The sequence below is a fragment of the Oncorhynchus keta genome, chromosome 9 (genome assembly GCF_023373465.1).
Source record: "Oncorhynchus keta strain PuntledgeMale-10-30-2019 chromosome 9, Oket_V2, whole genome shotgun sequence".
Lineage (NCBI taxonomy): Eukaryota > Metazoa > Chordata > Actinopteri > Salmoniformes > Salmonidae > Oncorhynchus > Oncorhynchus keta.
The window spans coordinates 44647101-44663077 of NC_068429.1; the positions used below are offsets into that span (position 1 = coordinate 44647101).

The 15977-nt window shown below is 43.4% G+C and overlaps 1 protein-coding gene across 1 annotated transcript in view; it reads left to right on the forward strand.

Moving 5' to 3' along the window:
* The window catches only part of sardh (sarcosine dehydrogenase), a 118205-nt gene extending 113378 nt beyond the window's left edge, over nucleotides 1–4827 (forward strand). The window contains exon 22 of the mRNA XM_052525986.1: nucleotides 3790–4827. Within this exon, the coding sequence (XP_052381946.1) occupies nucleotides 3790–3954 (165 nt within the window). The 3' untranslated portion in view covers nucleotides 3955–4827. The remainder of the gene's footprint in view (nucleotides 1–3789) is intronic.
* Nucleotides 4828–15977: the final 11150 nt, after the last annotated feature.

The following is a 15977-nucleotide window of genomic DNA, read 5'->3' on the forward strand; positions in this document are numbered from 1 at the left end:
GCATCATTTTAAAGCTTGATTTATTGCTATAATATAAAATACGCTATTACAGTGTTAGGCTTTTACAATGCAATTCCGGGAAATTGATACAATTTTTGGTGTGCACCCTGCAACTACAGGCAAAAACTGCAACTACAGGCAAAAACTCTAGATCCCCTTTACTCCACACACAGACACACACACAGAGCTCGCCCTCACCCACCATTTGGCAAATTTGAACTTATCTTCGCTATCCTCCTGATATACGTAAAAACTCAAACAGGAAGTACCAGTGACTCGCTCAATACGGAAGTGGTCAGATAAAGCGAATGCTAAGCTACAGGGCTGATTTTAATTGTGTGTAGCGCGAGGGGCTCAAGTTCAGAACGGCTTTCAATCAAACCCAATACAGCGCTGCAAAGTGCAGCTCTGACGTCATGTATAGCATATTACTGTACAGCCACTATGTTCCAAATTTAGCTGTTAACCAGTGGCCAAATCTGCCATTTCAACCCGTATATGGGTACAGGAAGGGAAACAATGAAATGCAGTATCTCAGGGGTCATCAACTAAATTCAGCCGTGGGCAGATGTAGTTTTTTTCTCTCGAGAGGATGGTCGGGGGACAGAGTATAAATATAAAGTATTTGTACTCTGTCGCAAGAAGCCCAACCAGATATTGTATTTGACTAAAACATAATCATTTCAAAGCTTGATATTAGTCTTATGTTTTTTCTTTAAACGGCGCTGTATATGTCACTCTACTATCTAGAAAAAGCAGAGGAGATGCGCAATAGGTTTCTGAGAGGCTACTCGCCACAATGTGTGGATGAAGCTCTTCATTTGGCATTGGGGAAACCACGAGATGAACTGCTCCAAAAAAAAAAGACCCACTACTAGAGCGAAAGAACACAACTACATATACTTTGAACTCGCTAAAAAGTGGGAGATTGCTGGCATGTTTTATCGTCGGAACCCAGCTTTGCCTGCTGAATTTAAGAATCCACCACTTATTGTATGTAGGAGAGGTCGCAACTTACCCCATTAATTGGTCCATCATAACTGCCAGCCACACAAGAAGATGAGCCAGGCTCTTTTACGCCCGCTTGGGGATGGTAGCTATAAATGCAGAGGTTGTGCACAGTGCAACAATATGATGACGTGTGAAAATTCCTGCCACCCACACACAGGAAAACGGTTCCAAATAAAGGACATTATTACGCGCTCCACCACCCATGTTATCTACATTATGAAATGTCCATGTGGGCTGTGCTATGACGGTACAAACTCTCCTTCTCTCAAACATAAACGTTAAAATCGGGAAAAATTACAGTGATTATCCAGTGGCAGTACATTTTAATGACCTAAAACATGACATTTCTACCTTTAAAAAAAAAAAAAGATTTTGTGGCATAGAGAAAGTTAAGATATCAGACAGGGGAGGTGATATAAATAATACTCTGAGCAAAAGAGAATGTTTTTGGATTTTCACCCTCCCAGACATTATTTCCTAGAGGTCTTAATGATGAAATGGCCATGCATGTTATGTTGTAAATTTGAACATGAATTATGCCCCTATTTCAGATTATTCTGTTTTTCTTGTGTTGTACCCAATGATTTATGAAAACTTGCTTGGTAGGTCGATGTCCTCATTGTGGTTTTACAGACGCGTTTAATATGTTTTATGTACACACTTTATTCAAATATTTATGAAATGTATATTGTTATATTGGGTAGCACTTATTTGTTTTTCCGTTCACATCCCCATTCGATGCGGGAACGGATGTGGTGGGGCTCGGTCTACATAAGGGTGCTAATTTTTTTTTAAACTCACAAAAGCTCTGAAAGGCAAACTGTCCATTAAAGATCAGTGATACTATCAAGAAATACACTGCTCAAAAAAATTAAGGGAACACTTAAACAACACAATGTAACTCCAAGTCAATCACACTTCTGTGAAATCAAACTGTCCACTTAGGAAGCAACACTGATTGACAATAAATTTCACATGCTGTTGTGCAAATGGAATAGACAGGTGGAAATTATAGGCGATTAGCAAGACACCCCCAATAAAGGAGTGGTTCTGCAGGTGGTGACCACAGACCACTTCTCAGTTCCTATGCTTCCTGGCTGATGTTTTGGTGACTTTTGAATGCTGAGGGTGCTTTCACTCTAGTGGTAGCATGAGAACAGTCAGTCTTACAACCCACAAAGTGGCTCAGGTACTGCAGCTCATCCAGGATGGCACATCAATGCGGTTTCAGCTGTGGCAAGAAGGTTTGCTGTGTCTGTCAGCGTAGTGTCCAGGAGCATGGAGGCGCTACCAGGAGACGTGGAGGAGGCCGTAGGAGGGCAGCAACCCAGAAGCAGGACCGCTACCTCCGTCTTTGTGCGGAGGTAGGAGGAGCAGGAGGAGCACTGCCAGAGCCCTGCAAAATGACCTCCCAGCAGGCCACAAATTTGCATGTGTCTGCTCAAACGGTCAGAAACAGACTCCATGAGGGTGGTATGAGGGCCCGGCGTCCACAGGTGGGGGTTGCGCTTACAGCCCAACACCGTGCAGGACGTTTGGCATTTGCCAGAGAACACCAAGATTGGCAAATTCGCCACTGGCGCCCTGTGCTCTTAACAGATGAAAGCAGGTTCATACTGAGCACGTGACAGACGTGACAGAGTCTGGAGACGCCGTGGAGAACGTTCTGCTGCCTGTAACATCCTCTAGCATGACCGGTTTGGCGGTGGGTCAGTCATGGTGTAGGGTGGCATTTCTTTGGGGGGCCGCATAGCCCTCCATGTGCTCGCCAGGGGTAGCCTGACTGCCATTAGGTACCGAGATGAGATCCTCAGACCCCTTGTGAGACCATATGCTGGTGCGGTTGGCCCTGGGTTCCTCCTAATGCTAGACCATGCCTAGACCTCATTGTTCAAATCCCGAGCTGACAAGGTCGTTCTGTCAACAGGCAGTTCCTGCAAGAGGTTCTTAACTGGCATAAAATGAAAAAAAAATGCTGGATGGAGCAGTTCCTGCAAGCATTGATGCTATGGACTGCCCCCGTTCCCCAGACCTGAATCCAATTGGGCACATCTGGGACATCATGTCTCTCTCCATCCACCAACGCCACGTTGCACCACAGACTGTCCAGGAGTTGCTCCTCATCAGGAGCATGCCCAGGCGTTGTAGGGAGGTCATTCAGGCACGTGGAGCCTCATTTTGACTTGTTTTAAGGACATTACATCAAAGTTGGATCAGCCTGTAGTGTGGTTTTCCACTTTAATTTTGAGTGTGACTCCAAATCCAGACCTCCATGGGTTGATATTTCATTTTCAATTATCATTTTTGTGTTATTTTGTTGTCAGCACATTCAACTATGTGAAGAATATTTCATTCATTCAGATCTAGGATGTGTTATTTTAGTGTTCCCTTTATTTTTTTGAGCGGTGTATATTCAAAACATTTTTACTTACAGCTTTTTCGTAGGCCAAAGAAAATATGCCGCGCACCAAATTAGCGACACTGGGTGCCAGTTGACGAACCCTGCAGTACCTAATCAGGAATAGTGTTTTTGGAGAGAGGAGTCGGGTCATTAAGAACAGTCTACGGTTCCCTAAGCTTTCAGATCTCAGGATGGATTAGGAGCTTATTTTAAAGACTCGGAGTTCCTCCATCTCTGAGTAAAGGTGTGGATTTAACCATGTCTGTGTGCTCTCTGTGTGCTCTCTCCATTCTTTATTCTCTCTCGTTCCTTTCAATCTCACTCTTTCTCTATCCCCCCTCTTGCACTCTTGCTTTCTATTTCTCTCTCGCTCTTAGGTAAATGCTGACTTCATAAAGAGTGGGAAGTTCACTCTGGAGAGGATGGGTGTGGTGTACGAGGCCAAGCCCCACCTCAAGTCGCCTTTTGACCCCTCAAACAACCGCGTGAAAGGCATTTACCCCGACAACTACCACAACGTTTACAAGGCCAACGCACAATAATGTACAACGAGGTGTGATTGGACAATGTGACTGTTTGTTTTTGTCCCTGATCTCCCCCAGCATGTCCCCATGTTGGAGTCAGACCTGAGTCCAAATACTTTGAGCTTTTGTTCTAGCCTACCAGGAGTGCCGGTGGGCAGGATTTAACATTTTTCTGGACTTTTCTATTGGTTCAATTGCAAACAGGCAAGCTTATTCGAGCACAGCTAAAGTATTTGAAAGGACATGAAATAGTATTTGAACCCATGTCTGGTTGGAGTATCATGTGAGATACATGTTTACTGTCTCTGTCCGGCGTAAAGCTTGAGGATAGCAGTGTTTTTAAGTCCATATTAATGAGGTAAAATTCCATGTGAAAAGAGCCCGTGAACCACAGATTAGAGTCGCCAGTTTGGTAGTCCTGCAGTACCATACCTCAACACCATGTTATTCTCATGGCTGAAGGCGAAGCTGCCAGCTACTTCTGTAAATCTTAAAATCATCTCTGATTGTCAAGTAGAAAATATGATAAATTGATTAACAAATAGTTAAATGGTAAATATACTTTACTTAACGTGCCTTGCTTTGTTGAACTACTAAAAAAAATGTATAAATTGGTGACCTGCAATATATTCTTAGTTTCATTAATGTTTCTGGTGCTGCTATTGGTGAGCATGTTTTAAGATCCCATTGGTTCAATTGCGCTTTTATTGTGTTCATATTAGTGTATGCTAACTCCAGAGTTGATACCAAATGAAATCTGATTGCTGAATTGGACTCTAATAATGCATGAATAAAATTACTTGTCTGTGAACAAATGAAGACTGCTCGACTGTGAAATCCTCAATACACTTTATTGATTAATTTCAAATATACAATCCATAGACAATGTAATTTGTTTTAGTGGTGTGTTTTTTTTCTGTTCTTTGTATACTGAACATAATGTTTCAGATGTTGCAAGGCATGCTGGGTCATGTGGTCTTAATGTTGTCTCACTTCTTCCTGCTTCAATGCAATCTTACATTTTCACATATGAAGAATCAGGTTAGTGACTTCAACGGCTGCTTTAGAGGACAAGGTGGTCTAGTTTTCTGTTATTTTACATCTCATGTATATGCAGTTATTGGTGTCAATGATTGCCATACAGCTTAAAATGAAAAACTATGCCGATTTTAAAATCTAACTTAATTTCATATTTATCTGATCTTTCCCACAGATTCCTTTACGAATAAATATCTGTACTGGAGTAGGAATGTTTTTTTATTCACTGTGAAAGTGAAGTGATCATAGAGATATCATAATGGAGTTATTGAGTTCTATTTAATTGTGTGAGAGTGAAGTGATCATTTAGATACAATAATAGTGTTCTCTTAAATTCTGTGAATGTGATTATGATATTGTGCTAGTACTGCAGTGTGCCTTCTTGATGATGACGATGATGCCATTGGATCAACTGGATGTGATGTGCCATCCCCCTCACTGCTTTGGTCGGGGAGTTTGTCGTCCCCTCCCACTCACACGGGTAACAGGGCCTCTGGAGCTGTAACATCACTACAGGAAGTGCCTGCCTCTCCCAGTCGCTCTGTCACAGGACCACAGAAACAGTCACACAAGGTGACACGTTGTAGTGTGATGACCTTAAATGTACTAAGAACTTTTGCCTGATCTCGTGTGATGGTTACATGCACATTTGAACTAATGAACTGTGTTTGATCGTGCGTGTTATGCATGGTATTTGTACATGTTTGTGCAGTGGTTCTCTATGTGTATCTGGTACATTTAGTCTCCGGTAACGTAGGTCCCTGACGATGGGCTGTGCCAGTCTGGCATACATATGCCCATCCAAACACTGTGACCTGGTTGACAGGGAGGGCAGCACGATTCAGCCTGAGACCATGGGCGCAGGTGAGGATGCCATGTTAAATTAAATACTCACCGACTCCCTCCCCTAACACTGTCCCACTGGCTATGTCTCTGTCTGTTATGATCACAGCTGCCATCAGCCAGTCAGAAACACACATCCACAGTCACAGTCAGCCATAGTAATACGGCACCCCTCGAGCAAATTAGGGCGCATTGACAGATGTCAGCTCAGGTATTCGAACCAGCAACCTTTCAGTGACCGGCCCAACGCTGTAACCGCTAGGCTACCTGCCACCCTCATTTCATAGAGATCTGTGGTAAACGGTTACTGTACATTATAAAAACCAAAAGTATTGCTGCATGGACTTGCTTCCAGTCAGCCACGAGCATTAGTGAAGTCTGGCACCGATGTTGGGTAATTAGGCCTGGCTCGCAGTCCGCGTTCCAATTAATCCCAAATGTGTTCGATGGGGTTGAGGTCAGGGCTCTGTGCAGGCCAGTCAAGTTCTTCCACATCAATCTCAAGACACAATTTCTGGAAGGACCTCGCTTAATGCACGGGGCCATTGTCATGCTGAAACAGGAAAGGGCCTTCTCCAAAATGTTGGAGCCACAAAATCGTCATTGTCATTGTATGCTGTAGCATTAAGATTTCCCTTCACTGGAACTAAGGGGCCAAGCCAGGCCAAACCACCTCCTCCACCAAACTTTACAGTTGGCCTTTTACATTGTGGTAGGTAGCGTTCTCCTGGCAGCGTTGCCTAGTGGTTAGAGCGTTGGACTAGTAACCGGAAGGTTGCGAGTTCAAACCCCCGAGCTGACAAGGTACAAATCTGTCGTTCTGCCCCTGAACAGGCAGTTAACCCACTGTTCCCAGGCCGTCATTGAAAATAAGAATATGTTCTTAACTGACTTGCCTGGTTAAATAAATAAATACATTTTAAAAAGCGTGATTCGTCACTTCAGGGAAAGTGTTTTCACTACTCCAGAATCCAATGGCGGCGAGCTTTACACCACTCCAACTAATGCTTGGTATTGAGCATGGTGATCTTAGGCTTGTGTGTGGCTGCTCGGCCATGGAAACCCATTTCATGAATCTCCCGACGAAAGGGTTCTTGGGCTGACGTTGCTTCCAGAGGCAGTTTGGAGGACAGATGATTTTTACACGCTTGCGGTCCCATTCAGTGAGCTTGTATGGCCTACCACTGAGCTGTTGTTCCACTTCATAATAACAGCACTTACAGTTGACCGGGGCAGCTCTAACAGGGCACAAATTTGACAAACTGACTTGTTGGAATGGTGGCATCCTATGACGGTGCCACGTTGAATGTCACCGAGGTCTTCAGTACGGGCCATTCCACTGCCAATGTTTATCTATGAAGACTGCATGGCTGAGCGCTTGATTTTATATGCCTGTCAGCAACAGGTTTGGCTGAATCCAATCACTTTAAGGGGTGTAAACATTATTTTGGCCATGTAGTGTATGTTAGACATCTATACTGCCATGTGGTTTATTGGTGACGCAGTATGCACTGCAAATACTTTTTTTCTGAATACGATTTCAAATCCAATTTTATTGGTCACATACACATATTTAGCAGATTTTATTGCGGGTGTAACAAAATGCCTGTGTTGCTAGCAGTGCAGTAGTTTCTAACAACAAGACACAAATCTAAAAGTAAAAGAATGCAATTAAGAAATATATAAATATTAGGACAAGCCATGCCGAAGTGGCATTTACTAAATACAGTAGAATAGAATACAGTATATACATATGAGATGAGTAAAGCAGTATAAACATTATTAAAGTGACCAGTGATTACATGTCTATGTATATAGGGCAGCAGCCTCTAAAGGGCAGGGTTAAGCAGCTGGATGGTATCCAGGTCGTGATGGATATTTAACAGACTGATGGCCTTGAGATAGAAGCTGTTTTTCAGTCTCTCAGTCCCAGCTTTGATGCACCTGTACTGACCTCGCCTTCTGGGTGAACACGCCATGGCTCGGGTGGATGATAGCAGGGTGAACAGGCTGTTGCTTCTCAGTGTGTATATGAAAAGTCTGTACGTAGTCTTTTACTGTCCGGTACGCAGTGAACTCGCAGCGAATTGATTGGTGGCAGACTTGTTACAGGCCATGTAGATGCGTTCCCCCAGCAGTACACATTTGTTTTGTAACCCTGGACAAGAACACCTGATTCTAATCATCAATCCCTCAATGAGTTGGAGGTGTGTTTGTCCAGGGCTACAGTGAAAATGTGTACTGTTGGGAGTACTGGAGGACCAGGGTTGGGAAACACTGATGTGGAATTCTATAGCGGGGTTTTCAGTTGAGTATTTTTGTCATGGCACTACGCAGCTGATTCAAATAACCAACTCATCAAGCAATAGTACTAACTGTAGTATTTGTGATGTGAATTGAGTATACAGTATACTAATTGGTCATAGTATGGATATAGTTAGTACGCCAAAAGTTCCTGGATGTCGAACTAAATTCACCAAAATACCCCCAAACCTAGATTGATGTACAATTAATCAAATGGCCACCGACTATTACATTGACCCCCCCCTGTTTGTTTTGTACATGGCTGCTACTTGCTGTTTATTATCTATGCATAATCACTCCACCCCTACCTACATGTACAAATTACCTCAACTAACCTGTACCCCCTGTATATAGCCTCGTTATTGTGTTAATTTGTATTATTTTATATGTTTTTACTTTAGTTTATTTGGTAAATATTTTCTTAACCAACAGTGCAGTTCAAGAAGAGTTAAGGGTTTGTAAGTAAGCATTTCAAGGTAAGGTCTACACTTGTATTCGGCGCATGTGACAAATAAAGTTTGATTTGTTGGCTGACAATTTGTTAGCTACGCTATCCTTATGAACCACATAGCATTACAGCAGTATGTACCGCTATGTTATTTAGTTACCTAAATTGGCTACTGTTAGTGTTTCATACTGGAGAGGGAATGCAAATCAACGACGCTGGACAGAGTGGAATCAGGTGTATCAAAAAGGCCGTTTATTGGTCAAAGATATCTTGTCCTGCAGTTTTACGTGCACGGATCTAGTTCATGTAACCCGATAAGGAGTCAGGTGAAAAAAGAGAGCTAGACATTGGTTACAGCAGATTTTATACATGGAATATGTAGGTGGAGTCTTATCGTGTTGGTCTTCTGACTGGTCCCGAAAGGGTTGGAGGCGGACCTGCTCTTGCCAGAGCAGGAGCCCTATTTGTGCACATCAGAGTCTTGTTCTGTGCACCCGACCAGTAGAGGGGGAGTAAGGTGTGTGTGTGTGTTCATTCAAGAAAGTATTTGTGTGTCAGGAAATCTGATACAGGAGAGCAGAGGGGGTCAGTTTTATGGCTGGGTGTATGTGTTCTTGCGATGGAAGATCTTTGTTTCCTGGGGTGGTGAGACAACAGAGCTGAGGGGGGTAGTTTTATTGCTGGCTGTGTAAGCTAGTTCCTGTTTTAGCAGGGGTACGTAAAGATGACTTGTGTCAGGCGGTTTGGCTTGGCGCTGTATAATATATGAACTATGTATATGAATGTTTACACATATATATATATATATATAACACTACTAATCGAACTTTGCAGGCAGTAGATAAACTATCTGCTATTTAACTAACTACCCAATGCTAAATGACTTGATTATTTACATCATTCTTAGCTAAGAGTGAGGTGTTCTCTATTTTGTGTCTGGAAATAGCTAGCCAACGTTAGCTTGGGTGCTTGACTGCCGTTGCGAGGTCAGAACGCCCGGATCAACCTAACTGCCGCGTCCAGTGTGCGCTCCGAGAGCGAAACTCTCTGGATTTACCAACGGACAATATGACAATGCTCTGAATTTACGAACTCCCGGAGCACACTCTGTGTTCTTTGGCACTCCAGATTGAATTTACGAACATACCCTCAAATGAACTCATAGTATGTAGTACAGTATGTTAATATGTGCATTCGAACGCAGCTCAGGTTTATATGTGGCTTAATATGAATCAGGTTAACATTTGTGTGTGTTGCAGGGCCCGGTTTCCCAAAAGCCATCTTGAACGAGGGTCACTTGATGTGTAGCGTTAGATGGAGGCGCTTGACCAGAAAGCATGCTACAGTTTGTTTTCTTACTGTATTGAACACAGATCACCCAGTCTTCAATTGTATTGATTATTTACGTTTTAAAAAACTACCTAAAGTTGTATTACAAAAGTCGTTTGAAATGTTTTGGCAAAGTTTACAGGGTAACTTTTGAGATATTTTGTAGTTACGTTGAGCAAGTTGGAACTGGTGTTTTTCTGGATCAAACGCACCAAATAAATTGACATGTTTGATATATATATCGACGGAATTAATCGAACAACAAGGACCATTTGTGATGTTTATGGGACATATTGGAGTGCCAACAAAAGGCTCGTCAAATTTAAGACATGGATTATATATTTTTTGTGTCGCGCCTACAGGGTTGAAATATGGTTTCTCTTTGTTTACGGAGGTGCTATCCTCAGATAATAGCATCGTTTGCTTTCGCCGAAAAGCCTTTTTGAAATCTGACATGTTGGCTGGATTCACAACAAGTGTAGCTTTAATTTCATATCTTGCAAATGTGATTTAATGAACGTTTGATTTTTTATAGTAATTTATTTGAATTTGGCGCTCTGCATTTTCGCTGGCTTTTGGCCAGGCGTCCCACATATCCCAGAGGTTTTAACAAACCATCGTACTAAAGTTGCACTTGAAATGGCTATTAACTGTCTGCCCCAGACCACTCGTTGAACAGTTACTGTAGCTGTAAGTGTGTCGGTAGATGCTTTTTTTTTTTTTGCCATTGCGCATCACTTTATACACAGAAGATCACCTCTGAACATAGAATCAGAATGTTTATCCGTCTTTCTGTGACCGCCTATAACCGCCTTTCTGTGACCGCCTATAACCGCAACTTCAATACAGCTACGACCGCAAGTTACTTTTCTTGGCAGGTTAGGAGAGCATTTTCGCTAAATCTAGCTATATTCCTAACCTTAACCCAATTCTCCTAACCTGCTATGTTAATTATCCAAACCCGCGGCGTACGTTCCCATAACCTGCTACGAAAAAGTCCCTTCCAGCTGTAGCTATATTGAAGTGGCGTGAAAAGTGTTTCTCCGATAACTTCAGAACGAAGTTGGCAATGTCTTAGCAATTGTTACAAACAAGCAACGGATGCTTCAAATTGAAACCGATAGCTGCATTAAAAGATAAATACAGTATAGGCTGCATAGGCCTATATAATTAAATCATATTGAAATACATTTCATGTTCAATCAATTGAGTTCTATTTACAGTAGCAGAGTGTAGGGTACCTACCGTCTGTCATTTTTGCCTCAATATAGTCCATGATGTGTAACAACATGCTCAATGATGTGCCAAATCTGTGATTTTGTGCATTATTATAGGGTTGACCTAAGCATTAGAATAAGCCACCTCAATATCTGCAGCCATATAGGCGATAATATCACACTAGGAGCTGACTCGTCATCCGGTGTTGTGGAGATATGAATGGAGAAAGCTGATCTGAGAGCAGTGCTGCCTTTCTTTCGATATCAATATCGACACATGCTCCAACGACGCACTTAGTGAACTTTCCTTCTGTGGTATTTTGGGAAACGCATATGACATCTTTGCCCATTAGAGTAATGATGCGTTGGTTAAAACACTCAAAACAACCTTTTAATTTTCTTCATACTGAACACAGAGACATACAAATGGTATCCACAATTGACTCTGGGAAGTAGATAAAGGGCCTCATTGTCAAGATTCCGAAGTATCCCTTTAAGTTCCATTGCCATCAGGAAACCAAGTGTCTTCTGCTGGTTAGTGTGATGTGAGTTGATTTAATCTGCTTAACGTAGTCCCAGTCAAACATTTGGACACACCTACTCATTCAAGGGTTTTTCTTTATTTTCTACATTGTAGAATAATAGTGAAGACATCAAAACTATGAAATAACACATATGGAATCATGTAGTAATGAGAAAAGTGTCAAACAAATCAAAATATGTTAGATTTTTCAAAGTAGCTACCCTTTGCCTTGATGACAGCTTTGCACACTCTTGAGCTCAGGTGCATCCTGTTTCCATTGATTATCCTTGAGATGTTTCTACAACTTGGGAGTCCACCTGTGGTCAATTTAATTGATTGGACATCATTTGGGAAGGCTCACACCTGTCCTATATAAGGTCCCACAGTTGACAGTGCATGTCAGAGCAAAAAACAAGCCATGATGTCGAAGGAATTGTCCGTAGAGCTCCAAAACAAGATTGTGTTGAGGCACAGATCTGGGGAAGGGTACCAAAAAATGTCTGCACCATTTGAAGGTCCCCAAGAATATAGTGGCCTCCATCATTTTTAAATGGAAGAAGTTTGGAACCACCAAGAATCTTTCTAGAGCTGGCCCCCCGGCCAGACTGAGCAATTGGGCGAGAGGTGACCAAGAACCTGATGGTCACTCTGACAGAGCTCCAGAGTTCCTCTGTGGAGATGGGAGAAACCTCCAGAAGGACAACCATCCCAAGCCACTCCTCAGTAAAAGGCACATGACAGCCTGCTTGGAGTTTGCCAAAAGGCACCTAAAGGAATTTCAGACCATGACAAACAAGACTCTCTGGTCTGATGAAACCAAGATTGAACTCGGGCCTGAATACCAAGTGTCACATCTGGAGGAAACCTGGCACCATCCCTACGATGAAGCATGGTGGTGGCAGCATCATGCTGTGGGGATGTTTTTCAGCGGCAGGGACTGGGAGACAAGTCAGGATTGAGGGAAAGATGGACGGAGCAAAGTACAGAGAAATCCTTGATGAAAACCTGCTCAGGACCTCAGACTGGGGTGAAGGTTCACCTTCCAACAGACCCAAAGCACACAGCCAAGTCAGCACAGGAGTGGCTTCGGGACAAGTCTCAATGTCCTTGAGGGGCCCATGCAAAGCCCAGACTTGCACTCGATCGAACATCTCTGAAGAGACCTGAAAATAGCTATGCAGCGACGTTCCCCATCCAACCTGACAGAGCTTGAGAGGATCTGCAGAGAAGAATGGGAGAAGCTCGCCAAATACAGGTGTGCCAAGCTTTTAGCGTCATACCCAAGAAGACTTGAGGATGCCAAAGGTGCAAACGTTTATTTAAAAAAAAAAAAAACGTTTTTGCTTTGTCATAATGTGGTATTGAGTGTAGATTGATGAAGGGGGAAAACTATTTCATCCATTTTAGAATAAGGCTGTAACTTAACAAAATGTGGAAGAAGTCAAGGGGTCTGAATACTTTCCGAATGCACTGTATCATAGTTATTGGAGGGAGACAGATTTACATCCAGATTGGTGTGTGTGTGTGTGTGTGTGCTACCTGTTAATGAAGCTAAAGTACTTTTGCAAGTAGCCATGGTCCACGTTGCTCTTGCACAGCTCCAGTTGAGTCCGGGATAGTAGTTCACATAGTTATCACACATCTCCTCCTTGATCCCAAAGCCTCCCTGGATCAACAGAAGGACAGAGAAATATAGAGGGAGAGAGAGGAGTCAGGTTCCTAGGTTTACCTCTGTCCTAATAACATCAGAAAGAGCAGGCAGCTGTCAAGCAGCACTGAGAACTGTGTGTGTCTCTGTCTCTGTCTGCCCGTGCACGTGTGTGTGCAGTATCATCAGCCCAATGCGGCTGTCCACTGCTCTGAACATCACAGAGGAGAGTTAGCGAGAGCAGCATCATCATCCTCCAGCCCAGAGCCTGTGTCTGACCCCAGATTAGTGAAATCTGGGCTGGGCAGTAGAGCCTCTCTCAGTAGAGCCTCTCTGAGCCCTGTCTGTGGTTGGAGGATATGCCTACATTAAACCCATAGAGCTGCTTGGCTACAGTTAGTGTATAGAGGCTACTCATAACACTCTGTGTGCTGTATGTGCGTGAGGTGTGTCTCCACTTGTGTGCATGCCTGTGTGCTATATAAACATGTACAATATTCATTTTTAAAAATATATATTTTTATTATTATTTTACCCTTTTCTCTCCAATTTCGTGGTATCCAATTGGTATTACAGTCTGTCTCATCGCTGCAAGTCCCTTACGGACTCGGGAGAGGCGAAGGTCGAGAGCTGTGCGTCCTCTGAAACACAACCCAACCAAGACGCACTGCTTCTTGACACAATGCCCACTTAACCCGGAAGCCAGCCACACCAATGTGTCGGAGGAAACGCTGTACACCTGGCGACTGTGTCAGCCTGCACTGCGCCCGGCACGCCACAGGAGTCGCTAGAGCGCGATGGGACAAGGACATCCCTGCCTGGCCAAACCCTCCCCTAACCCAGAAGACGCTGGGCCAATTTTGCGCCGCTCTGTGGGTCTCCCGGGTCGTGGTCGGCAGCGACAGAGCCTGGTTGTACAATATTCTTTATTGATACGCCTGTGTCTCCATGCATCGCTGCACCTGCAATATAAACATACTGTAGCATACTACTGTAGGATGGATCTTGTCCTCTGTGTTGTACTACACTTTGTCCAGAGGACATCGCCCTGAGGGGAGGACAAACACACACTCAAATCAGGCAAAGTTCGGGCATACGTGTTCTACTTATAGTCAAATATGATAAACTAAAACAGGCAACTCTGCATCTCTGTTGTCCGGCAGCAGAGCAGATGCAGTGACAGACTGGAGCAGTAGTATATATCAGCACTTTTGTTTTTCTTGTTATGCCCTCAGGCATTTCCTTCCTTTTCCATGTCTGTAATAGTCCCTTCTGTCTTTCACTGTTCCCATTCCCTTAACTGTGTCATCTTATTCCCCACACCCACCCCTGAACACACACATGCACGGACTCACACACACACACACACACACACACAATGAAATGTATCTAATCTCATTCCACCTCCTTAGACAGTAGTGACCGTAAAAGGATGAGCAGCACGGTCACCATCTTCTTTAGCATTCTGATTATCTGGAGGAGACGAGAACAAAGATACTTCACAAACGCATCCATTAGATTGTGCTGTGATTTGAGAACATTCCGCCAGTGTCTTGTTTTTATGTCTGTGAGCTGAATACAGGGCAGAGGAGAACGTCTCGCTTGACACCACCCATTGGGCACAGACGTCTATTCCACGTTGGTTCAACGTAATTGCATTGAGGTTACGTGGTAACAACGTTGACTCGACCAGTGTGTGCCCAGTGGGCAGTATCTTGTTTCTATACCACTCCGAGAAGTCTGGAAACTGCTTAGAGGAGCTTGAGACATACGAAAGAGTTGTTGTATTACAGGCAGACAAGTCTCACGTGACACATTTGTATGTTGCTCGAAATTGCATCTAGTCTAGTTCGAGGGATGAAGTGAATACAGGAGCAAGGAGAGAGTTATAATACAGGCAGGCAGTGAACTTACTTGTCACCAGAATTTGTGTTCTGCAGAAGCCCAAAAGATGTCTTACCTCACTTAAGCCTTGAGCATTTAGCAATGCCCTAACAGATGCCAGACAGACAGTCAGCACTTACTAATACCCTACAGTACATTACCTGACCTGAAACTGACAGAGAGAGAGAGAGAGCTCTGTCCAGGTGTTCGTGGGTGGAGTGTGTGTCTGTGTGTTTCTGGTTTGAATGCGTTTGTTGGTGCATGTGTACCCTGTTACCTGATAGTGCTGAAATGCTTATCCTCCTGTTCTACCTCCACCTCTTTTTAATACATTATTTTATAGGTCATTTTGCTGCTTGCTTGAGTAATTGGAGATGGAAGGGTTCCATGCGATCATGGCTCTTTATAAAACTGTTGTTGCCGTGAATTCATTTTGGGCTTGGGGATTGTGAAGAGACCTCTGGTGCCATGTCTTGTGGGTTAGGTATGGGTGTTGGTGATTCATGTTAATTTGTTATGCAGACTATCTGGAGTTTTCATAACAGCAACACTGTATTTCTCCGAGAAACTAGAAGACGAGTAGTTCAGCTCCCGTCAACCCTCAACCAGGAAAGAGTGCATGTCGTTGATGTTAGTTCTGTATGTGCAGTTAAAGGGAAAGGCAAATCGTCTAGAATCTTACCAAACAGTAATCAAGATGGGACAAGACCAGAGCCTGAACAACTACTACGGTTCATTTTATTTGTAAAATACGCACACCATCTTTTTATACCCCTCTCCTCTACCCATATTCACAACAACTTTGTC